At 42.7% G+C, this 26,663-nt stretch overlaps 1 protein-coding gene across 6 annotated transcripts; it reads right to left on the bottom strand.

Moving 5' to 3' along the window:
• Positions 1-25,711, bottom strand: usp7 (ubiquitin specific peptidase 7 (herpes virus-associated)). 6 transcript variants are annotated; one of them, XM_084481320.1, is made up of 32 exons: positions 25,664-25,711; positions 24,849-25,160; positions 21,697-21,801; positions 21,145-21,343; positions 20,563-20,731; positions 20,299-20,387; positions 20,085-20,193; positions 19,011-19,141; positions 18,540-18,594; positions 18,366-18,446; positions 18,128-18,218; positions 17,489-17,571; positions 16,608-16,717; positions 11,242-11,419; positions 10,200-10,344; positions 9,035-9,165; positions 7,216-7,350; positions 6,948-7,049; positions 6,619-6,724; positions 5,908-6,000; positions 5,558-5,625; positions 5,354-5,454; positions 4,951-5,170; positions 4,198-4,265; positions 3,672-3,780; positions 3,337-3,414; positions 3,149-3,249; positions 2,588-2,687; positions 2,319-2,438; positions 2,167-2,238; positions 1,953-2,043; positions 1-1,847 (listed from the first exon to the last, which is right to left on the bottom strand). In XM_084481320.1, exons 1-32 carry the CDS (start codon positions 25,671-25,673, stop codon positions 1,741-1,743), a joined length of 3,669 nt encoding a protein of 1,222 aa, XP_084337446.1. In that variant the 5' UTR covers positions 25,674-25,711; the 3' UTR covers positions 1-1,740. The 6 variants fall into 6 exon arrangements, with proteins under 6 accessions (XP_084337446.1, XP_084337447.1, XP_084337448.1 ...); XM_084481321.1 differs by having other exon boundaries at positions 3,672-3,774; XM_084481322.1 differs by having other exon boundaries at positions 20,563-20,701; positions 25,664-25,710.
• Between the last annotated feature and the right edge of the window lie 952 nt (positions 25,712-26,663).

Genomic DNA, 26,663 nt, shown 5'->3' with positions numbered 1-26,663 from the left:
TTTGTTTTTATAGAAAATTTTATTCAACATACATTTCCAGCAAAAAGGCAATATACAGGAATAGTCTGCTGCTACACTGAGGATTTTTTTTTTTACCGGAAAAGATCAAATTAAGTTGAGAATATGCAGGTCAACTTTGTACTGCATTTAAAACCAATGCAACTTGTTTAGAAGAAAAAAAACCAACAAAAAAATCTTTCAATGGAAATTTCCAGGAACTCAAAAATAAAATCCCACACACAAGAAATATGAACACCCGGCTCCATTTGTACCCAACAACGAAAGCGTTTGTGCCTCTTTAAATTTTACACGTCCATATTTTTAAATATACAATTCTTAAATGTCGTCTTTACAGAGCCAACTACGCGCTATGGGGGGCATTCCTTCGTTGCTGTGAAAATAAAAACCAACAAAAAAAGAGGGGGAAAAAAACAATCAAAAAGGGCTTTAAGTGTTTTTCTTACAATGCTGGTTTTGTCTCTAAACGATCCTCAAACCAGTGGGTTCTAAGTGTCTGCAGCTCCCTACAAAGCACAGCGCAGTTGCCGCTTTCAACCACTGGGCGGTGACAGTACTCACTTGCACTTAACAAGGAAAAGAGGGGGAGGGAGCAAGGAGGAATGGGTTACGTGAATTTGAACATACGTGACTGGCTTATGCCATAGGTGGAGAATGTTGAAGGTGGTGGGGAAGGGAAAGGGACAGAAAATGGGGTTCCTTTGAAGGTGCAATGAAACGGCCACCCAAAAGTTCACATTTACCAGTCCTGAGAAATGCAGACCTTTGACGTTAAGTGCTAACGTGCAAGCTGAATTACAGACAATTTCTTCAATAATGTTCCTTTTATTTTATTTATTTTTCAAACGCTGTGGAATTTGACATGAGACTTTCCAAAAGACAACCAAAAGTAGATGCTTCTACTTTCATCCAACCGAGATTGGGCATAAACGGAAAACATTGAGATGTTTTTATTTTGAATGCGTGTCGATTTACTCTTACGTTGACAATTGCAAGGATTGGTGTGTGTGTAGTCGTGGCGGGGGAGACGGAAATCAAGTGGGTGGGGGTGAACAAAAGTGAGGAGCCCCAGCTTTAACAAAAGGGGGAAACTAACCGCCCCGCTAGGTCTCAAGCTGCCGTTCCGAGCAGCGATCCTCTCCTCCGCGACATCGCCCTCCCGCCCAGAGAGAACCTAAAGGAGCACGGCGGGGGAACTAGAGAAGGGCATATGACTCAGGTGGACTAGATGAGACGAAAAAGAATAAAAGCTCAACAAATTGAAAGTCTAGAAGTTTCGATATTTCGATATTTAAATGCAGTGTCCTGGGACCTCTCTCTCACCCGTGTGATTTTTTTTTTTGTTTCATTTTGTATTTTTCATGTGGTTTTTAAAATCTGCCAATTCTAGATACGAGAAGAAAGAAAGAAGGGAGAGAGCTATGAGAGTGAAGCAGAGCAGCCATTCAGAAAGAAAAAAAGGCGAGTCATAACGGAAAAGGAGGGGAATCCCTTACAGTGGAATCCATATTTGTGGACAACATGTGGGCGTGGTGGTGGTGCGGCAGGGAGGGGCAACAGATGGTGGATGCACACGCATAACACTCAAGTGTAAGTGTGTGTGTGTGTGTGTGTGTGTATATATGCGTGTGTGTATATGCGTGTGTGTGTACATGTGTGCATGTGTGTGAGAGAGAGGTGGAATAGCGGCGCGTGTTGATGAAGAGTTAGGTGGGGGTTGCTTTAGTTGTGGATCTTGATCGCTTTCTCCAAGTAGGTGTAGCGGCCTCTCTTTGGCGCTTTGTTGAAGTGGTCCAGGCCGAGCCAGGGCCGCGGGTGGGACATGTTGCCTGAAAACGTGTTCTCACATTAGAACATCATTCCCGTCTTCAGCATTGGAAAGTGTTCCGTGTAATTCAATGGTGACATTTGTGTATGTGTGTGTGTTTGTGTACCTGGTTGTGGCTCAAAATCCTTCAGGTTGACCTCGTACTCGTCCTCTGTGATGTACTGATGCCGGCCCATCATAACAATAGCAAACTTGAACTGCACATAAAACACACAGACCCAACACATAAACACAGATCCAACACGTACATAAATAATCAACATCAAAAGTCCAACACCCGGCATAACCTATTCGTTGGGTTATAATGTTCTGCTACAAACCTTTTCAAACTCCTTCTCTTGGATGTCCAGCATGGTCTGGATCCTCCTCATCACCTCTCTGAAGGACTCTCCCTGAGGGACGGAAGGAGACCACAGGTTATCCAAAAGAAAGACTTCAGCGGTGGACACATTTCATCAGTGAACAGGCTAACCTGTCGGATCTTTAGCAGGAACGGGATCCCGAAGGTGCCGAAGACCTCCTTGTGGAAGTGGGCGACGGGGATCAGCATCTCGCTGTCCTTGTCCAGGTCCACCTGGTCCATGGGAAGCTCCTGGTCAACGGGAAGGACACATAGTTATGGAAACTGTACTGCGGGAATGTAATGCATGACCAGATGTGCAGATTTGGGTGGAAGATATTGAAAAAAACGTCTCAAAGCTGAATGTTTGGTTGAGGAAGCGTCCCACACGTTGGACGTACCTCTATTCTGAAGGTGCGGCTGGCGGCCGGGGATAAACATTCTAGCAACTCGTCTTCCTGGTGGACGCCGATGATTTTATAGCTTACTATCTCCAGCAGCCTGCGGACAAACGCCACGTTAACCACCAGCCAATGGAGACAGGACATTAGGACTTTACCAGACACAGATGGAGTCGTCACAGGACGAAAATACTTTTAAAACATACGAGATGGACCAGGAGCAGGAGATATGGTAAATGGACTGCATTTATATAGCGCTCTTTTGTAACCAGAGGCCACTTAAAGCACTTTACAATATTGCCCAACATACACCCATTTTTGCAGTCACACACCACACTCCAACCATGTCAACCATGCAAGGCGACAGCCAGCTTGTCGGGAGCAATTAGGGGTTAGGCGCCTTGCTCAGGCCAGGGACACCTCAACACTCAGCTAGGAGATGCTGGGGATCGAACTAGCAACCTTGCGGTTACCAGCCAACCCGCCACTACCTCCTGAGCTACATGCCGCCTAGATATGGACACCAACGAGAGAATAAAGAATAATGAACAACCTGTTTACCTGAGCTTCTCTGAGCCTTTGTCGGAGAGCTCGACCGCTTTTTTACATTCGTCCAGCAGGTCTCTCACACAGCCGTGTTTGTCCGGGTACAGGGTGATCTCCTGTGACAGCAGCAACGGTTACATTTTCTACATCCATTTTGCATCTACTCTGGTGCGTCACTGTCGTGCTCATGGTGCCAACCGTACCTCCTCTCTGAACTGGCTGTTGAGCCATATGGACTTGAAACTCCTCCTGTTCTCAAAGTCTGTGATTTTCATCTTTAACTGGAGGGATAGAAAGTTAATGGTGTAAAAGATGCAGAGATACAGGATATTAGAAAATGGAAGCCACTGAACATTTGTGTCAAAAGCATACATTGGGGGGAAAAAACTAAAACGAGTGAAATACGAGCAAACATTGCTGACAAAAAAAAAAAGTTTCATAAATTGGCTGAGCTAGAGAGAGCGACAAAATAAGACAAAATAAAGAGTTTCAGTAAAAACTGGGAAAAACCAGCGCTTGCGTTCTGGCGCCCCCCTACCTGCTGGTAGTAGAGTTTCTTGGGCTGCCGGGGCTTGAAGAACTGCAGCAGGTCGCGCAGCGTGCCCTCGTAGTTGTGCCTGAGCGGGTTCCCGGGGCCGTCCCTGTACCTGCCCACCACACCACCGAGCAGGTTAGGGAGGGAAGAGGTGGGGAGCGGGACCGGGGGTCAGGGTGTAAAGCAACACAAGAGGAGGTGTGGAGAGTTAGGACAGACAAAAAAAAGTATACATGAGTAGATGGAGGACACAGAGGGGGTGAAGATAGAAACAAATAAAAGGGGGGGGGGGAGGGGGCAAGGAAAAGAATAAAAAAAAGTAGATAAAGAAGGGAAGGGAGTGGGGGTCCGTTAGGTGAGGAGGAGAAAAAGACAGGGGACAGGTTACACAAGTGTTGAGTTTAAAACATGCACGGCGTTGTTATGGTGGCGGGGAGGTTGGTGTTTAGAGGGGGTGTCTGTAAATGAGTCATCCTGCATGCATGCGCGGAGGGGGGGGGGGGGGGGGTGTATGAGACAGGCATCTTACCCCTGTGACTTGAAGAACTGCAGTAGCATGGCGTCTGTGTTCAGGCGCTGGGCTACGGTCTTGGCCACCTGACACGAGAGAGGACGGGACACGTGTTAGAATACATTTCACCGTCTTCCTTCGTCGCTGTTGGCAAGACGACAGAGGAGTCATCCTTGATGATTCAGTGAGAAATGGGGCCTTGATGTAGTTTCTTTTCCTACCCCTGTGGCTTGCCGATATACGACCATTTCAAAACATCATTTTACCCCAGTCATTCATAAAATGAGTATATCTGTAGTATATCGTCCATATATACTGACTATCGTTCTTAAGATAAGACGTGTCCCCTCTCTTTATTTTAATGGATATATTTCTATTTGTAGAATATATCAGTTGAAGAACTTTTTGACGTACCCCAGGTGATTGAAAAATGAACCGTAGGTAAAAGGAAGCGAGCGCCCGTATGCCTTTGATACAAAGACGCTGGATGACATGTCCATAAAGGTGATAGCAGTCAAAACCAAATCCAAAACCAGCCTCGTCAGATAAGAGGCGCTTCCCTCGAAGCAAAAATCCTGGGAATGGCGCACTGTGCAATTCTTTACAATGGGCTTGTTTTTTTTACTTTCAACCCTATAGGAGGAGATATTTACAAAAAATTATGCGGAAGAACTATAATATAAACCCCAATTATTAGGTTTATTTTACAGCATCATTCCCCGCCCCCCCCCCACCAAAACCCCCACTTTTAAATCAGCAACGCAGGCCTACCTGAAAGTAGTTCATGCGGTTAGAGAGCGTGACAACGAAGCCAGGGTCATTGTGGATGGTCTTGTCACAGAAGATGACGTCCACGCGGTGGTAGAGGTCACGGAAGTAGTCCTTGGCCGTGGGCAGCTCACTGCTGTCGTTCTCCGGGTCGTCCCTGGGTAGAAGTGGTTCATGTGTCAAAGGCCCAGGAGAACGTAGGGCTGGTTCTGGACACGGGACTCTTCAGACAAAGTAAGGGTTAACATCCAGGGTTTTTCATGAATTGAAATATCTATCCATCCATCCATCAATGAAAATATGACAACCATATAAGGTTTGAAGGTTGAAGACTCAATATAAATAATAATTTCAGCCAGCCTCATCAAAGTCAACCCATTCCCAGAAGCCATTGTGCCGTCCTTACTTCTGGAAGACGATGATGTCCCCATCCATGAGCTCATCCAGGGCCTTGTCCAGAGAGACATCGTAGTCCTGGATCCGCTCTGTAAGGTTGGGCTTTACTTCCTGAAACGCAACACAGTGGGTGGAATTTGGTCAGGGAGTGCCACTTGTGAAACATGTGTATGGAGTGTGTCGGGGTGAGAGCCACCAAGAAAGAATGTGTCACCTCATAGAGGATAAGGCTAGTTTCCTGCTGAAACCCTGCTCTCTCGCACATGACTGGCAACAGGTCTCCTGTTGAGAGAAAGGCCCCAACACAGACAGTTAGAATCAACAGCATTCACAAGTTGAGCTATACAGTGTCTGAATATTCTACTAATTTGGTAAGAATTAAGCCTTTTTAGTCTTTGGTTCTTTTCCAAAATTGGCTCGGAAGATTTGACTTGGTCACCAATGTGGACAAAATTGAATATATAAAGAGGATTTTTTCCCCCATTTAGATTTAGCCTAGCATGTAAACCACACAAAAATCCAGCACATGCAAAACAAGACACCATGCTCACCCCATTAACTTACTTATTTTGCAGGATATAGGTGTGTAGATATGTCCACAATAATTTAAGCTTCTGGTTTTAGGATCATACATCTTCAGGAACAACATGACATCATCTGAGAACGAAAATAATGGTATAAAGGTCAGGGGGGCAGTGATGGGGTAGGGTACGCCGTCCACACCATGGTGGAATGCAGCTTTACTGATGTTCACTTAAGTAAGGTAAGGACAGTATGGTGATGATAGAACTGGCTCACTGGTAAATATATTGTGTATTCAGACATACATCAAATATTGCGCCCCATAAACAGGCAGGCACGTTTTAGACGTCACCCCCTTACAGCTTGGCTGAGCCATCTCTTTTAAATTAATCCGATGACGATGAAAACCGCTTGCACGAATTGTACAAGTATGTAGTGCACTGTGGGGAACAGGATTTGTATAGAGAAACAATAATACAAAATGGTTCAAGCCTAAGCAGTGCACTATATTGGACATAAGTGGACCAATTTTCTAACTGTATTTATAGAGCGCCTCTCAGACAACCTAATGCAACATGACTGCAGAATTTGGCAAATCCAAAAGACCAAAGTCCGTAAGTGTGATTGCTGCTGTAAGATGAATATAAAATATTTCTATACTGTAAAGTAAAGGCTTCAGTGATTCGTATTTCTTCCTTCATCTGAAAACCAATATACCCCCACAAGATTGAAGTTGAACTCCTGATGACTCACGGTCTTTGTCGAACTTGGGTAACGTTGCACCACTTGCAGCCATTTCTGGGTCCACCGTCTCCAAAAATATTGTCCACGGGTTCTCGTTGTCGCTCAAGTCAATCATCTGAGGCATGATGGAGAGGCACATTCACACATTCACCCACTGCAACACTTTCCACGAAAATAAACCAACTTATCACGTTTAGTGGTAGCAATACAACATACTGTAAACACGTATGATTAAACACACCGATTTCTCCAAAATACATGGATAGGTCCATCAGGACACTGTTGAATTGCAAGTCTTCTAATCAAAAGTAACAGGGCACAAGGCCATCCACACTCACCGACTTGTTGCAATCGGCCTCGTAGTCCAACATGGCTGGCCGCTTGGTGCCGTTGCTGCGGGCCTGCATGGGCCACAGCCTCATCTGGTCCTGTGGGAACCCCTGCAGCACACGCACAGACAGCTCGTCAGGTCATGGAATCAACTCACATGCACAGCATTACCAATTGCTATATGAATACCAAGACACAGCTATGAATATGTTTGCAAAGACAGGCAGATGTCTTGTTTAAACAAGAGGAGGTGGTAAAATGGTAGTTTGCGCTCACCATAGTCTGGGAGAGATTCTGCACAAACTCCTGGAGTGTCGAGCTCTTCAGCACCTTGAAGATCGTGTACTTCACCTTCTCTTCATCGTACATGTCGTTGCCCTGGTGGCCACAGAACTGGTCCTCCGTCACCATCTAACCAGAGAACAAGAAAAGGTAATATATTGATGAAGATGGAGGTAGGGGTTGTTTAGTGGAGGGAAAGTTGAAAAGGTTATACTCTGATCATAACGGAAATGGATAATTTCCGTGAGCTCAATTGGTCATTGTCTACCGGAAGCTAGGTAATTGATTAGCAAGAGGGAAGAAATAAGTCACCTTTAACTGTACACTTGTGTACATAGTACTAAGCTTTGCATCTTAACCTGGCTATATTTGTTGTATATGGGGAATGGGTAAACATAGCCATTGTGAGTGGCTTGGTACAGTAAAGAATATTCATGAAAACAGCGATATATTATATACATCAGTGTTTCCCACAGACCAGGTAGCAATGTGTGGTGCCCCACTGCAGGGTTTTTGGCCAGAGTGAGACTCTGTAGAATCTTATAATGCTTACATTATAAGTGTTTGGGGGGGGGGGGGGTGTGTTCAGTCCGTCACTGCCACAGAGCAATAGGATGTCTCACAGTAACGGACATTGCGATCAGCTGATTTTGCGCAGTTCTCCAGTGTGCACGCGGTGCACAGCGCACACAGGTGCAGGTGGGGAAACGCAGAAGCAGTACAGTCACTTTGAAAAAAAAGCGTCTGCTAGATGCCCTAAATGTAAATGACAATTCCGGTATTTTGAACATTGAGGCCCCTTTCTGGTTTGTCTAGGATGAGAGTGGTTGACACCGAAATTTTGACTATTGGTCCTGTCTCGGTATTTGGCTAATTTAGAATCGCCCCTGCCTGCTTCAGAATGGCTGGCTACGTGCATGCACAAACCTGTCCTTAAAACAACCCTAAACGTTCGTTTTCAGAGATGCGTAGCCCACAGAGTGGTTAGTGGTGTTCGTTGATGTTCCAAATCCAAATCAATCTATCGTAGCAAAATACAGTTTCTGTCGTGTTTTATTTGGCATTTTGTAAATACCATTGAAACAGAAACCGGACAGGAACCAGAAACGGAAATGGGGCTGTTTACGTTTGGTTGTGGTCTTTTTGCTCGGTTCTCCGTCTGAACAGTAGGGCTAGAACCGAGCGAAAAGACTACAACCAGCCCCCCTTTCTGTTTCCGGTCATCGGGCAATGAGTCTTCTAACAGAAATCAATGGATTTACAAAATGCCAAATAAAACACGAAAGAAACTGTATTTCGCTACAATGATGATTGAATTGGAACATTAACGAACACCACTAACTACTCGGTGAGTTGCACATTTCTGAAAACAACTGTTTAGGGTTGTTTTAAGGACAGGTTTGTGAATGCCCGTAGCCAGCCATTCTGAAGCAGGCAGGGAATATTCTAAATGAGCCAAATACCCGAGACAGGACCAATAGTCAAAGTTTCGGTGTCAACCACTCTATTTCATCCTAGACAAACCAGAAAGAGGCCCCAATGTTCAAAATACTGGAATTGTCCTTTAATCTTTAACTGTGACTCTTTAAAAGTGGCTCTATAATCCTGTGTGCAAAAAAGGAGGCCGTCTTCAAAGTCGCTTCGCCTGAGGACATTATTAAACATGGATACAAAAAACTACCGTGAATGCTTTCCTTATACTTGCGTGCCACATATTAATCATTATGGTTAGAGGTGCGGTGGTGATAAGAGGCCTTGCGGTTCCCAGGTATGGTGGCAGACGTCTCGGGGCACACAAGACATGGGGACTTACCTGGACCTGCATGTAGAGATGGGCTTCCTGGCGCTCCTTTCTCTTCTGGGCCTCGACTCTCTTCTCCTCCTGCAGACGCTCCACCAGCTGCTGGGGGATGTCCACGTCAGTCACCGGCAGGAGCACCTCACCTGGAGATCGGAAATAGGCAGGCTTAGCTTAACATGTGCCCATAAAACAAACAAAGAGGCACAAAAACAACAAGCATAAAAACAAGATGTATGGTTCTACGTAGAGAATGTGCACGAAGATCCACGTTGCGACTCAGACATGATGCGGAGCTGCCTGGGGTCATGCTGGTTAACGGGTCCCCAAAAGGGACAGGAGAGTGTTTCTGAACGTATGATGAACCAGTGGAAACAGAGTATGACCATCGGGGAAGGGTATTTATCTGGGAAGACCAGATAGTTTAACCGTGAAGAGGAATAGATCATAGTGGGAGATAGCCATCTCCAGCTACGATCGCCGCTATGATCTCCTGCTCAATAAGTGGCGAACTTGAGTGATTGTGTTTTGGGTGATTTCCCCGGGTGCATTCATTTATATTCTTGTGTCTAGCTATCAAAAACAGAAACTAAAACTAAATCGGATGTCCGTTCCCGGCTTGACTTCGGTGATGTAAGGATCACATTGACAACCTCTGGAAGGACTTAACATGCTAGGGACAATGTCACAGAGCTCTCTTTTCAATGAGCTATTCGAGATTAGGAAGCAAAAAAATTTAATAGTGAATGTCCAACTGAATTCATCATGGATACAATTGTGCGTGTTGCGTCAGTCTTGGACAATAGGCTTTAATTAAAGTAAATGCAATACGCGTGTCGTGTCTTGGCTAACAATATAATGCCATTGTTGGCCTCAATATTATAGCATTATCACATTTCACAACAGACTGAAATAAGGTTATTTTCTAACACATAAACAGCAGCTGATTCACAAGCACTAACTTTGTAAAACCTAATAATCTAAATGCTCGGTTATTTGATACCCTTGTTAAAAACATGTGAAATGTATGGCTCTCAATCCGACTGTCCATGCTAATAGATACCAGGCAGCACATTTTCGACTTTCGCAGCAGCAGAAAGCGTGTGGATGCAAGGGATCCACATACAGCCCAGACCAGCTGTGAACCCCTGTTTAAACCAGACGGGCGGGTAAGACTTACCGAGCTTGGACTCCCGGATGTAGACCAGCATGTAGGCGTTAGTGCAATGCCGCACAGAGAGGTCGTCGTCGTGGCCGCCATAGTTATGCTCTATGGCCTCCTCCTTGGTGCAGCGTGACACCACGTCGTCGTCAAACTTACACCACTGAGGACAGTGGAAAGAAAGACCACAGCGTACATTAGACACAGCGTGCTTTGTACAAGGCTCACTGGACATGATCCAGCAAGATGTAGCATGTCATTTTACTGGGACAGGGAGGGGTTGTTATAGTAAAAAAAAAAAAAAAAAAAACACTGGCATGTTGTCTAACAAAAGGATAGTACACTCAAAAGATTAATGCCAATGAAGATGCATCGTTTCTCCTGATTGAACTGCTTTTGAGTAAAAAAAAAAAAAGAAGTGTAACACTATAGGAGCACATTTGTGACATATATACAAGGAACTGTCTGCCAAGAGCTCCGTGTATTGATTATACTGTAGATGTATGATTACAGTGATGATGTACTTAACCTTGATTTTTCCATTCCATCAAACAATATTCGATAAATGGAAAACTGTTTTAAGTGGTAGCAAACTTGCAAATGTGAGTATGAAGCGTTGCTTTACAACTTGCACAGCCAAGTTCTAAAGATAACTAGAGCCTGACCGATTTTGGATTTTAGGGGCAGATGACATTATTGAGGAGTCAAATATTATATATTGTGGTATCCTGGGGTGACCCTATTGCAATGCTTCGGGCCACAGCAACGTCGCATTCAATTCATGAGCTAAAGAAACTAATTAACTAATGGGAGAAGTTACTAAAACTTCACACAGAACATGATGTATAACTTAGCATTGGGAGTTGATGTGGACATGCTCAGTTAAAGCATTTAGCAGTTCAACCACTACAGTAGAGGATTTATATCAAAGTAACTTCAGCCAACTGATATTGGTCGAGCTCTAAAGATGACCCACACCTCTACATACATAGACTTGATCAAATGCATACTGTTAAGGGATGTGTTGTGTGTAGATAATAAAAAAAAAAGTTGCTCTCACGATTGGCTCCTTGACGCTGACTTTGCCGTCTCCTTTTGGGTTGAGATAGACGACATAGTGGCCCCCGTGGTTGTCCCCGCTGTGCACCAGCACGGCGTGCAGGATGTAGTTGGCCGGATCCTTTGAGTCGGTCTTCTGCAGGAACTCGTCCAACGGGAGCTGCTCGGGGAACTCAAACCTGGGGGAGGAAAAGGTGTTGGAGCATGAGCAGAGTGGTCAATGCCACAAGATTAAATACACTAACACAAAGGCCATGAATGGAATAAAAAGCAGGGGAAAACATCCTCTTTGCTCTGTTATCAGCTGAGGATAATGTCATATAACGCAGGGTATAACTACCCTGTCAAGGCAGGGAGATATTGCAGTTAATTACATGCACTGTTGCTCAGGAATATTCTATGTCCAATCCTCCCGTTAATAGACAGCTTTCCCCGATTGCAAACATGGTTGTCTGCGCGCACAGCCAGGGAGCGATAGACAAACTACTGTGGTCACATTAGTGTATACAGCCTCATCATAAATACATGAACGGCATTGTTCCTTTTAAAGTCTGATAATGGAACGGGAAAAAACGCTGTGCACAATCACATTCAACGCGGAAGGAATTTGATATGGATACAATGGTCAATATCGAGGTCCTATGCAAGACATTCAAAAAGTAATTTTACATAACTTTTTAACAAACAAGTATAACTACATCCGAGAGTATTAGTTTGTACCACAGAATCATATAAAATGTACTGTTTTGTGCCTTTTCCACTATTCCATCCCCTCCATATTAGGCATAAAGTGCATTTATAGATGTAACTATAACTTAATAAAGAGATATTAACATAAAATCTCTAGTTAAATAGATCTAATCTATAAATACACAATACAAATCCTAATAGGAGGAGATGGGTATTTGGCTAGTGACGTGACACTTGCCAAGAAAACCTGAAGAACGTTTTCTTGAAAATCAATTGGATAGCCCAGGTCCAAATAGCCAACTATTGTATGGTCAGATAGAAAATATTATAGCCTACATGCATTTGATTTAAAAAAAAAATGCTGCTATAGCTAAAAAAAAAGAAAAGAAAAACTACAAACATAGAAATCATAAGCTTACGAATCCAATCAGCCCATTAAAGACTTGGAACTTTAACCGCCTTCTGTTTTTATTAAAGGGGAGTGTACCCTAACGTGGTATGTTTCACATTTTCTATCCCTAGATTATGCGATAAGCTAGCCTGGAAAGCCAGACCCACGTCTAGAAAGCTGTAGGGTCTGGCAACGAGTAATGAAAATGGCCCAACTCGATGGGCGGAACCAAGCATGCATTTGAAAATATCACTGCACACAATTGGATAACACTACGACCAATCAGAAGAATACAAGTGTTAACGTATCCAGACCAGTGGAGCTAACCAATAGATAATGGCACATTTCCACCGGCGGATACACTTCGGAGCCAGCATGCCTCAGCCCAATAGTGAGGGTGCGGTATAGCCCAGCTCAGTTAGGGCTCGCGTTTCCACCGCCACCCTTATGGTAGGGTGGGGTTTAAGCCGGACGGCGATAGCCACGGCAGCTACATAAGCATTGTGATCTCATAGCAGCCCGACACAGTGTAGCCTGCTACTAATACAAGGAAAAAGAAGAACGCACTTAATGAACAAAGAGCAACAATGTAGGATGTCCAAGAAGGATGGCAAAGGTTTGCGCAACATTTCCTTCAATAAACAAAGCCGTTGTCCAGAAATACCTCACGGGTACTGTGTTTGTTTGTTATTATCCCCCTGTCGCACGGAAGGGACGATTCTGTCGACCAATCAACGGACGGCGTGTGTAGCTCAAACTTGCCGGGACCTTTTCAGGCATCTCAGTACCAATGGAGGAGTGCTGCGAGATGAGACTGGCTCAATACAGCTCAGTCCGGGTCACACCCACTTTTGGCGGTGGAAACTGAACCCGTGCCGCACCTTTGCAGACTGAACCGACCTGCACCCTGCGGTGGAAGACTTTCCTTATACGAACTGCAACGCTTTTGGCCCGCCTATATCAGATACACCAATGTGATTGGTTAATGTTCTGGGTTTGGGCACTCTGGGAGTGAGTATATTGCTCGTTCCCAGAGTGACTTGCTGAGCAAACTCAAATTGTGCTCTTGCGAGAACTCTGGATTTCCAGGGTAGCGATAAGCAGTTCCCGGCTCAACAAATCCTTTCCATCTTGTGTTTGTCCATCTGTGGTCTATGCTTCTTGCTAGGGATGCCAGTACTACATTACGGAAGATTATTTAGATAGTTTTATAAAAGTGGTGTAGACCTCTTACAGCATAGCCCAAGCCTTTAAAAGATTGCAGGTCACATGCTTTATGATTGGAGAGAACTAAATCTAGTTGGCAATGGCTTATGGGGAAATATTGCAGATTTAAATGATTAGAAAGACGATGAGACCTGCAACTGTGTCAGAGGATATGGACTTGAGGATAAGGATAAGAACATCACTATTGTCATTCAGTATGACATCCCCATCCCATTTGATTGATGATTTTGATTTATTTGAATATATTTGCCCTCAAGGAATAAAGTTGCTGAATGCATGATTGGGATGCATCAATTCAGCCGAAAGGCCCATTCAAATATAACAGAAGTAACCAGTATTCAAAGGATGCATACATAATTTCACTTGATTGATATAGGCTACATATGCCAGGCCTTTGAAATGAGAGCAGGGCTGTATTTGCACGACACACAGAACCTTTGTGAAATCCATACCAATTAAAAGAGTGCTGGCAACGACATCACTCAGAAGCTCACACCAGGGGGCAGCTACAGCGACAGCGCTTTTATCAAGTCTCGGTTTTCTGGTTTTCGGACTGGTTTTCTTTCACATTATGGGAACTACGTTGACATGCAATGACTATGGTTGAAAACGTTTTTCTACCTAACCCTTTGGTTATGCCATTTACAGACATTGTTTTAATCTTCTGTTATAGTGGCCGATAGTTTCACATAAAGCAGCATGAATAAGAGGGGAGCAGCCTAGTTGATTGAGGTTATAGATACTTAATACTATATAATATCTATATATTCTATCTCTCCATCTATCAATATATCCATCTAGATATCTTTATATAGATATCAATATAGAGTGGAGGCTTCTCCAGTGAGGAGGGGGAGGAAGATCCTCCTTAACATTGTTGAGAATAAAAATTGTAGATTACCCAGACTACTGTAATGAATTAATGCCCTTAAATATGACTACTTTAATGCCTTTGTATATGTAATGTTCGTTTCCCTGGGTAAAGGGATATTAGCCTATTGAATATCACTTCGGGGAGGACGTTCCTCCCTCAGCCTCCATTGACTCCCATTAATTTCTCTACTACTACTGGCGGCCAGTGGATAACATGGGGGTCAATGGGAGAGAGGAGGAAAGTCCTCCTCTGAGTGGGTGGGACTAGCTAAGGGATCTGAATCACGTCAATGTCTATTCACGAATAGGCTGGCACCCTAGCTGCGCTATGAGGCGATATAGCTGAGACATATCAGGATATAACTTCATCATATTTATCGATATTGATAACTATTGATCATTTTAATGACCTAAAAAGACTAGTAATTACCATGATGCATTTAAACACTTCTATTTAACACTAAATATGACCTTCCACTGTTCTTTATTGATAAATACTCCAATGTTGAGAACAATGAAAAACACTCAAATATTGTCAATAAGTATAGAACCGTGTTTTGAGCAACAAACCCAGGTGCTAGATTCGGTGGTCCAATCTCTTATCGATATATATTGAACATGTTTTATATTGATATTGATCAAAAGTCTATCACGATACGATAATTTATTGTTTTATTGCCCAGGCCTACTATGACCCAATAAGCAGGAGCCCTGGCTGTGGAGCTGCCCGGAGGGAGGGTTTATCCTCTCAAGTCTCTAGGCTACGAGAACCAACGAACCCGCTCGTATGCCTCGTTTCCACTGAGCGGTGCACTACTGTTCGTTGCAGTACAGTGAGGCTCTGTTCGCTTATATTGGCATTTCCACTGAGCAGTGTTGTTCAGTTAGCAAATATTGGTGTTTCAACCACTAAGTCTTCAGAAATAAAACGCGCGAGTCTACTTATTTTTCGGTACGCCACCGTTGGGTTACCAACCCGTCTGAATGGGTGGTGAAAACGTGTTGTTACACTCGCCGTTATTCTGAAATCACTTAAAAAATATCCTGTTTGGTATGACCAGGTCACTGATATCTTTGCAACACAAACAGCGAGGAGGATTGACGCGATCTATAAATGAAGTCTCTCAATCTTATTTGGCTTAAGACCATGACCAACATTCTGAAACATCCATTAACATCCACATTTACCTCAAACAATGTTAGGTTTACAGCCCATGTCAATAGTTGTGAAATTATGTTCTTGTTGTTCTTTTAATTGTTTGTTACTCTGACCGTTATGTTTAATATTGTGGAAAGGGTGTTAGTGAATGATTCAGAGCATGATGCATTTTAAATGGCATCACTTTTGGTCTTGTGTCTTCATTTTTTTTAAAACAATTGTAGCTGAAAATAAACATAGCCAAATTACAACCAATAGCTTCAGTCATTGAGGGCAAAAATAGGCCCAATGATAGGCCTGATTTGTCCGGATTTTCATCCTTTCCTTCTGCCAAGACATGCTGCCCACCAGCTTTCAAAGTACAATGCTGCCACTGGTGGATTTGTATCAATTTTATTCACATAATTATCACTCCCTGCTATTTTGTAGTTCACCAAAACATCCTGAAACAACTTGATTCTCACACTTATGACACCATACGCCACTAACAGTGCAAGCAGGCCAATGGCAACCAAGTGCGCAGTCCTTCCTCCCTCACTTTAAAAACCACCAGCCGCCACTGATACATATCAGTGTTTCCCACAGGATTTTGTGGGACTGTGCTGGGTGGACCTGTGACCCTTTAAAAAAATGTTGTACTTTTTAAATGCATCCTTCTGCTGCACTTTGATGTTCAAATGAAGAGGCTAGATCTATGAAGAACTTGTGCTCTACTTACCCATTTTGTGACATCTAAAATTGTTTACGCCAGAAGGGAGGACACGATCAGATTTCGATAGCTTGCCTCATACTAAGTTCCACATGTCTGCATGTAATACAGTGGCATCTAAATATAAAACTTGTGTCAAGTCATCTTAATTAAGCTCATATATTACTTCCTGTTGAGAAGTGACTTGCATACGCAGACAAGGAGCTAAAGGAATCCCATAAGTGTAGTTCCTGGGAATAAAAGTCTGGGGTAATTATGGTGGAAATGTGGCCATATGAAATGAGAATAAAAAATAATTTAAAAAAAACACACACCCACCTGTCATTGATCTTGATGTTTTGGTCTGTCTGGGGGTCATACATGAACCTCATCAGCTGAAGGTGAAGGATGGGGGGGAAGGTAAGGAACTTGACCCCCTTCTCAGCTTCCTGTGAAAGCACATTGACACACGTTTGAGAATGCTACCCAGTGTTTCCTCTAGGATTTTTTTCAGCAGCGGGGGGAAAGGGTTTTGTTGTACCTGGGCGGTGCACGCGTGGTACGCCGGCGGTCAGAGTGAATATCGATGGGTAATTTAAGAATATGAAATAAAATGACACTTGACTGCAAAACAAACTTTAGAACATATTTATTGCCATCTATTGTTACAGAGGGCACTGTATATTAGCCTCAGTGGCAAAGTTTGCAGCCTGGCTGAGAGCACTGAGCAGTGGTGCTGTAAGTTGGTAACCTAGCAACGCTAGGGGGGTCCGGGGGCATGCCCCTGGTAGAGATTTTTGAAAAATAACCCTTTAAATGGTTACTTCTGGTGAGATTTTTTTGGGAAAAATTTACAGATTGAGCTTCCAAATATGACATAACCAACAGAGTCAAGGTATCTGCTGAGACCAGATCATTGTGCAAATGTGCCTTGAACTTGGCAGAAACTAAGTTAATCTTTTATGTTCATTTTAAGCTATTTCTTTGATATTTATCATAAGCCTTAGAAAAAATAGATGAAAAAACAAATATATATATATTTAACAGAAAAAAAAAAACTGAAAAAAAATAAATATATATATTTTTTTTTTTTTTTGCAGTGGTGCTGACAATCCAGCAGCGGTGGTGTGCCGCTGCTGAATGCATATACAGGAAACACTGCTACCACTTGGCCACAGCATGTTTTGGCATTTTACACTATTGCAGTGTCAATAACTCACCTGCAAGCCATGCTCTCCTGCATCATATTTGTTGTCACCATCCAACTGCTCTGTGGCCACATAATCCTTGAAAGACTCAAAGACTGCAAAAATGGAAAGAGAAGGGAGTTATGCCAAACACTAAACTACTGGATCTTAAAGGATTTGGCCACTTTGCAAAGACCTCAGGTTAGGTGTTGAAATTATCCATCTCAAGATGTCAATCAGTCATGATTTTTGTATAACTCCATCCCTCTGGCAGGGTCTGAGGGTTCAGAAATATGGCAGTTGGGGAGCCATTTACCTCCCTTCTATCCAAAATGAGTAACAGTTCCCATAGCTGTATATTTTTTTGCTACAGCTGTGTCCATCACAGTAAGCCATGGTATGGCATGGTAATTTTTGCCAATAGTTTCCACAAACCAGTTTCAGAACTGCGCATGCTCACAGACGTACACAGACTTAGAGACCTAACCTGGGATAAAGAGACTTAACCTGGGGTCTTAGGAAACTGGCCAAATCATTTTAAGTATGGCACTCCTACAAGAAATTGTTTAAATAAAACAATACTTTTACATTACAGAGCCACCAAACTTAAATATAAAACCTCTGCAAGGCTGTTTCGAACTTATTAAAGCTTATTTTGGTGTTGCTACTCACTGTTTTTCTTTCCTTTGATGCTGAGCTGGATGTCGTAGTAGTCCTCTATCCGCTCGGATCGGTAGTCTACATGCTTACATTGGATGTACGACTAAAGGAGAACAAAAAACATCCCGAATTAGGAGAGACAACATACCGTTTTGTGAAAAAGCATTTGTAGCACAAATAGGTCTTTACCCTTGTTGAACATTGGTTTTTGGCATGGGATAGTAAAAATAGATATGCTGCCAGAACGTACCACCATCTTTCCTCGAAAGAGCTTGGGGATGGTGCCCTCAACGCAGGTGCCCTTCATTTTATTCTCCACGTTGTCAAGGAGCTGGAACACAGACATGCACACACATAGGTTAGAGACAATCTGAATGTAGACACTGACACACACAGGATCTGCTAACCAATCAGAAGCACTCACCACTCTGCAGAGCTCTTGGACGTCGTGTTGCATGAAGCTGTCCAAGGTCTCCCACCTATGGCCAAATAAAGACAAATCATCACATTAGGTGTGCAGAATCTTAGTTTAGCTGGATTTCCTGGATCTGTGCTTGCCCATTCCATTTTGTTAGGGCCCATCATGAGCCATTATTGGAATTAGTAGGAAAACAGCTCCCCCTTATGGTAGCTTTCTCCTACATTTTACAATGTGAGGTACATTTTAACATAACCACCCTGACTGTCCCCACGTCACGTTGCCTTGCGTCGAGCCATTAGGAAAGGTGAAAAAAACAACATGTCAAGCTGTAATTACGCTGCTTTGGTCACAGGTTACTAATCAAGAAAACTGACTTGTATTTGACACTAACCAGCTGATTGCTGGAACCTGATTTGGTCCTGCATCAGTAATGAAACAGTAGGTGGTTACAGGAAGCAGTGTACAAGGCATTACCCAAATGATTTGGTGAGTTTCTTGGTGCCGACCGGCTTGTCGCTGTGCTGGAGCTCGTAGAAGACCCTTTGCAGTGCCAGGGGGACACTCTTGGAGGAGTCATCGCCCTCTGTGGGCATCATGTATACTGCCTAGATGGGACACAAAAAAATGGAGTTAGGTTAGGCGTGTTGACTAAAATTTTCTATATAGACTTATGATGTTGCTGCAACGTACCAGGGATTCCGTAACTGAGCTTAACTTCAGCAAAGTCAAAGCATGGTTTATTTTAGGTTTGTTTTAGGACAGAATGCTTTGATAGAGCATTGTCATGGGAAAAGGCAGCGTTTTACCAAACTTCTAAAATTAGACAACGGGTGCACATTAGCCTTGTAGTGTAATTCTTACATTGTGAATACAAGCATTAATCTGATCAAAGTAAACAAGGGGCAAAGTAGTTCCTGTGGTCTGCAATTATTTGGGTGGCATAAGGAAACAAAAAGGTAACTAAGAAGCGGTTAGGTAGAGCCTAATTAATTGTCAATACACATCGCGAGAGTGAGTTGATTAGCAGTGCATAGTAAAATCGGGGGGGGGGGGGTTGAGAGAGACAAGTAATTTCACTAAAGGAGTGAGGTGGTCTATTCTGGGGAAAGAGGGCCATATGGCATCGCTGTAGTGTTAGGTCTCATGGTAATAGTATCAGAGGAAGGGAGCTTTCTTTGACATGCAGAGACTTTATACAAAGGCTTATTGAATTATAACAATATAGTATTGAAGATTATGTTTTATGTGGCAATCCATTCAGATTTTCCAAGAGTTATACATTTTTGCGTCCCTTGATGGAGATTCACCAGTCTTTCTGACAACTCCAATTGCATTTGATCGTATGTGTGTGGCGGAAGGGAATTAGTGAATTCATGATACAAGAAAGCAACATCACAGGGATTTCCGAGGACTAAAATTAAGTAACAGCAGTACCTAAACTATGGGTGGATTGTTATATTATCTTTCTGTAAGCATCCTGCTTTGTTTGAACAGATTGTTTGCCAAACACACTGATGATGTGTAAGAAAGGGAAATCTGGAGCCATACCCTCCGTAGTTGGTTGGTGAAAAACAGTGTTTGCAGCAGGCTGTTCATGTAACAGGTAGCTCCCTGGTTCTTCAGTCCCACGTAGCCTGTGTGCTTCTTTGAGTCCCAGCTGGGGAGAGACACGGGTGGTTAGCATTATACTTGCACTTCTTGGTCAAATGGGCAAACGTAAAAGAAAAAAACCACCACAAAGGAAAAAGAGGGAAACACATACGCTACTCCATGTGGGGCATCCGCCTGGACGTAAACTTCAAAGGAAACTTTGTCATCATCAACAAAGCCTCTCTCGGGATCAGTTACATCCTGAAATTGCACAAAAAATTAAGAAATATTACAGACGGGCAAATACAGGTGTAGGCATTGCAAGATATAAAATGCAATTCATGCTTTACCCAATAATGTGGTCAACTGTTTGCAATTATTTAGTAGCCGTGCTAGTTATGCTTGGAGAAAAGTAGGAGGCTGGTCCTGAACTCACACTCCAGGACATGAAGTTGGAAAAGCCCCAATCGTTCTCCTTGTGGAAGAACAGGTGGCTGATCCTGCGGCTGAAAGACTTTTCATCATCTTTATAGTTGATGATCTTCAGCATGGCCTGGGCGTGACATGACCACGACCTGGAGGCCATCAAATCAGAGGTCAGTAACCTGGTGTAAACCGAGTGGGTGATAGAATGAAGCTCTCTTTATGTTAAACATGCATGAGACAACTAGGTTAGTAGTGATGTTAGATGTCTGGTATCAGACATTAAGCCTTCACCAGGATAAAATATGTTACATAATATGTATAGCATTTGATACATAACCCCCATATCGTGCAACCAAAATATGACTTGGTATATCATATGAGGCATCTTTATGGACAACGCAGAATGTAAAAGGATGATACAGATGAGCCATGATCATCTATGAATAATGGTGATGCAAACATAATGATGGGATATTCAAGTTATTCAAGATCTGGTGGTGCACTGAAACGTAGATGTGTCATGTGACTAGCTCCTGGATCTCTAAACACAAACAATCCCCCTTGAACATGCACAATTTGAAGTGTAACCTACGTGGAGTCTGATTCAGCATTGCACTGCAGGAAGAAGCCAACACTCTTCTGGTGCGGCCGATCTGGGTAGAAGCGTGGCATCACCATAATCTTCCAGGGCAGGTTGCGCACAAAGCAGGAGGGGCTGAGCACTGATTCACTGAGACGGCTAAAACGCTCCACCACAAAGCGGAAGGTGGCTTCCGACCTCCAACTAGTATCTGCAAAACATTAAAGCGAACATTCAAGGGGGTGACACAAAAAAATGGGAGACATTTTGGGAGGAGAAAATGACAATGAGTAAAGGTAGGTAGAATAAAGTTAGTAGGATGAGAACATTGATGTAATGGTGCATGTGAGCGTGCCAGTAATTTAAAATGGATTCAGTTGACCATTATATTTTAACTGTCCACTGTGCGTGGGCAGTGCAAGTGAGAGTGGTAATTGGGTTTTCGCGTTAGATTAGTTACAGAAATGGCTTTCATTTCTTAACAATGCAACCAGGCAAGAGAACAGGTGTGCTGAATGAGGACAAGAGCCACATCCTTCTGGACTGGGTGTGTGTGCTCCGTACCGTCCTCCATGTCTTCCTCTGTGTTATTTTGTCCATCGCCCATGGCGACGTTTCCGTTGATCACTGGGTTGGCTGGGATTCTTGGAGGGTCATCTGTGTCCCCAGCTTCACATACATGAGAAGACAGTGAAGGTACTTTGAATGAATCCCTCTATCCTACAAATGTTTCATCAAGCCATGATACATTTCACTAGTCATGGTAGAGTTTAAGTGATTGACAGTAAACATTTAATATTGATGTGCAATAGTGCTTAGCAGACCCGAGTGCTCTGGAGAATACGATGGCATTTTGGAAGATTGAAATGATTAAGAGAACAAATTAGGGATTTTGTCATTCGAGGCAATGTTACTTTAAGAGCATCTGCCTGTTAATTGATAATTTAGTTTCCCAGAATAAAGATTGCAACTCCCCATGAGCATAAAGATATGTGTATTTAGATATGCTAGGACAACTACTGTGGGAGAGTTATGTCCGGCTCGACTGTCTGCAGAACTAGATTACACAGATGACAAGAATGTTTCATCTTTCTGAATAAATTATGTTTTTTCTTAATCAGACTTGGCCATGTTTTTTTGTGTGCTTCATTTGTAATTTCAAGTACAATTTCATGTTTATAAACATTCTAAATTTAGTTGATCTCCTAAAAGCTATTATTATGTCTACACGGGAGTGAAGAGAATGAATAGCATTCGTAATATTTGTGTACATTTTAATATGTTTAAGAATCTGTGTCCAATTCACCCAGACCTTATTTTAGAAGGACCAATGCATGTGGTCAAATGGCATTTAATTATTATTTTTTGTTTTTTTGCTTGGTCACCAAGTTTCCACATCAAAACAACCAAGACACTGTTATTCAAGCTGATTACAGTGGATTGTTATTTTACTGGCCTCTGAATGCTCATTGGAATTACCCATGTAAGAAGAAACGAAATATTCTCCTTGGGTAAAATCGCAGCATAGTGCAATGCTTGCATCAGTCATTTAGTCAGAACAAAACAAACTAGCAACGCATTGAGAAACATTTGCTTCACTGCTTGTATGTATCTTCTTAGACGTTCTATGTTTTCACTCAGACAACAAATGAATGAAACGGCTAAAATAAAGACGAATTATAAAGATATGGTTAATCAACAATAACTTAGTTTCTGGTCTTCTACACTCTTAAATAACATCAACATATCAAAGTCGCAACCACAATCAAAGACTAACAGTTTTAAGGAGCCACTGGATTTCTGACACCTGTGCATCCGGTTAAAAATTAAGAGTTGGTGGCATTGTACCTATCGTTGTATGGATCGAGGTAATGCGGCGATACACTTGTTTACTATTTTTTGTCTCAGGTAATTTTGGCCAATTATTCAATCAAAACAATGATGAGGCAAGACGGAAGGGGATGTGGCCGCAGTACGATTCCCACCTTAAAACGCATAAGCTTTTATCTGGCTTGGTTGAAATAAAAACAAGAGATAGCAACACTTTTAAACATAACACGCAATGGATGACGCAGTATGATGCTGAAGCCTTTAAAACGCCTTGTCCGGGATGGTCTTATGTTCACATGAATAAATAATACAATCCCTCTATGCGCTGAATTTAGAACGCTTAGAAAATGTTGACACACATAATCCCAATTCCAAACACTACCAACAAAACATGGATCATTAAAGATGGCGAGGCCCACGCGTTGGTTCTTGATACAATGAAGCAGCAAATCCCCGCGCTACCATCCCATGCAAGCTATCCATGCGGGCCTTACTTGCCGCATAAACCCCAACCAAACTGCGACTGCCAATATTCCCCGTCCGCGAAATTTCATAGACTGAAGACAAGCGTGTTATCCATAGGAAAACAATCGAAAGCAGTGCATCATTTTTCTCGCGAAAACATGTCACCACTTTCATTCGTAGCATTCTGACGCATTCCGCTAACCATGAAAACAGCCACGGTCGGGCTAGCGAGATGTTATCTGTTAACGGGATACGTTTCACACAAACTATACTCAATAATAAAAAATCAGTTACAGAGCATTTCAAAAGGAAGAAAGTTTGGAAATAGCCTACATTCATCGGAGTCGTTTCAGGGAAACCTAACGAAATTGCATCAATGACTCCCAGCCGTGACTATAACTCGATGGTTGCAAAATTACAAGCCTCCATTTTGAAACACCACACACCCCCTTGGCATTATCCAGTTAGCTCGCATGCTAACCTACGAGCCATCGTCGAACAGTGGGCCCGGATGCTAATGCGTATAGCTGGTCAAGTGATCTCACCCGTCGAATCCATTGTATTTTACTTTCGTTATTAATGCAAAATACACAGCAACTCTGTAACAACCAGCCGTTGAGCGGTCACGATCACCAACGCAACAGCGACGGGTATAGAACGTTGAGCTAACCAACAACGTACTTTAGGGCCCCGAGAGACAACTCACCATTACACCCAGTACAAACTTGAGAGCGTGCTAACCATTTGTTAAATCGAGTTTGAGACTTAACAAATTAGAAAATAAACACGACCAGTCTTTGAGATGCTATCTGAACTAGGATGAGCGCAATAATCACGTCAAACGAGTAATCTCGATAAAAAAGTAATAGCGTATTTTACCTCACAGTGGGTGCCTAATTGTTAATTGCGTGCATGGGCCACAGGGACACCCGACGAATGTTTACAAACATCCCAACACAAAGCAAAAGGGATCCACTTTTTTTGGTGACAATATTACTTTACGATTTATTGGTTTGGATTGAATAGTGGGAACTGGCTTGGCTTTAGGATACACAATATACACTAGTACCGAATTGAATAAACGAGTGTATGAGCCCTAATCCTAACAAATTTAATGACATGGTGAATATTGCACCTTTTCCGATTTATTTACGCAAACCTTGATTATAAGCAATTGCATATGTCTATTGAGCACTAACGTTATTCCCGATAACGCAAACGAGGACTGATTTGGAAGTATACAACGGACGCATCATCAGCAAAAATGTAGCCGGCTCTCCCAAGCTAATGGATTTGGGCCTTAGTGTTTACCATGAAGATCTAGATGAAGTCCTAAAAAACACCCTGCATTTCCATGCACTTGAAGATTCGTACTATAAATTCCGTAAGGGCTCACCAAACACCCTGTGACCATGCCTTACCTTCCATCTCCATATCTTCGGGTTCGCTAAGCTGTTGCTCGCCGGCTTTCTGCTGCTGTTGCTGAGTGTGGTGGTGGTGGTTCATATTGGCCACTGGTGTTGTGATGTAGTGTTGCCTATCTGCGTTCCCCTCGACCTTGTTCGAGGTCGGTTCAGCGGCGAACCGGGTTTTGGTCTGTTGTGGGCTGGGTGTCGTATGATGCAGAGGTGAGGTAGACAGGTCGAGCCTCGGCGGCTGGGCCTGCTCTATCACAACCTCGGCCTTGTCTGCTGTCAGCGCCGGTGATTGAGGAGGGGAGGTCGGCGGGGGAGCTGGCAGAGAAACACGGACGTATTTGCTCGCTATTCGCCCAATCTCGGCGCCTTGATGGGTGCAAGTCGCTGGGGTTGGGGATAGCTTGGGCTCCAAAAACAGAAGCACGCTAAATAAACGAATCGGCTATATCGTTACGCCGAGAAATGTGGGGCAATAGAGGCGAATTGAGAACCACAACCTGCAGCTAGAGAAAAAAATACCCCGCTATAGCAAGCTACCCGATGCTGGGTAGCCAACTAATTATATCGGTACAACAATAAAGGAACCAAAGAATTATTTGCTATCGTCGCACATTCAATAACTTTCTCTGCGATATCCCCAGTCCATGTACTCCTCCGATTGTCCCTCGTCTGGGGGAGAGCGGAGAAAAAAGCTATCCATTCAAACCAGCTTATAATTTGGAATGGCACTAATTTAGAAGTTTACAAAGAGGGGGATGCCACGGTCCAACAAACGCACATTAAACCACTTTAATATACCGAACGACAAAATACGGCACCTCTTCGCATTTCAAATGTCTGATTCTATGGAGAAATTTGCCCGGTCATAGCCTGTGCCTCGCTCCCGTGGTTTGTGATGTTGACTCGAGGTAAATCTCAAAATGGCGGTCGCGCTCTTCTCTGAAATGTCACATCCGCATGGAGATCCAAACACTCGCGCACAGAGGCTGGAAAAAAAAAAAGGTCTGAAACTGTTATGACGGGCTATGGAGGATTATAGACTATTCTAGTGAGGTTTGATTCCCCAAAATGTATATATAGAAGGAACCCACACACAAATGTGTATATGTGTAATGTGTACGTCCCGTAATTATTAAATAAATTGGTTTCAATAATGGTCGAATAAAAAAGATGAATAATAGCAAATTAAGTATTTTAAATGAGAACTTCTTGCTACGTCTACATTAACATGGAAAATTCACTTCTAAATAACTTTAAGATGTCTGTAGTAGCCTATAAATGCACATATCGTGAGAACTTCATGAGAAGTTACAAAATAATTTGTTAAACAAAACAAAACCACTTTATTCCATTCAGAATATTATGAAGAAATTGTTTAATCATTCGTGGTAATCGTGGAAGGGCATGCCTTTAGAATGAATAGGACCAATGTAAAAACGATAACAATGGGACTGGTAAGAAAATAATAATAATTGGAATGTAATAAATATGTCACTGTCAAAGTCAGGTGGGATTACCTAAATAAGGTTTTCCCTTTGTTGTAGTTTAGATATCTTATTTATGAAGCAAGGTAAAATTGTGCAATGTCAAGAAAATAAGATGTAACTGTAAAACCAAAGCTATGGCACAACTAACCCTCCTTACGTTTATGATAAAATGTCGCCATCTAATGGCGAAAAGTGGTTTATTTTTATATCCATATAGAGATGTGATACGAATCATATTTTTTTAATATTATGATACAGCAGATTTAAAGGATAATCATAAATTAAATAACGCTCTAACCCAATAACTTAACATAAATAATAACATAACATC

Source organism: Micromesistius poutassou (assembly GCF_964030765.1).
Source record: "Micromesistius poutassou genome assembly, chromosome: 1".
Lineage (NCBI taxonomy): Eukaryota > Metazoa > Chordata > Actinopteri > Gadiformes > Gadidae > Micromesistius > Micromesistius poutassou.
The sequence above is the reverse complement of the archived record's forward strand: the minus strand, read 5'-3'. Positions and strand labels throughout refer to the sequence as shown.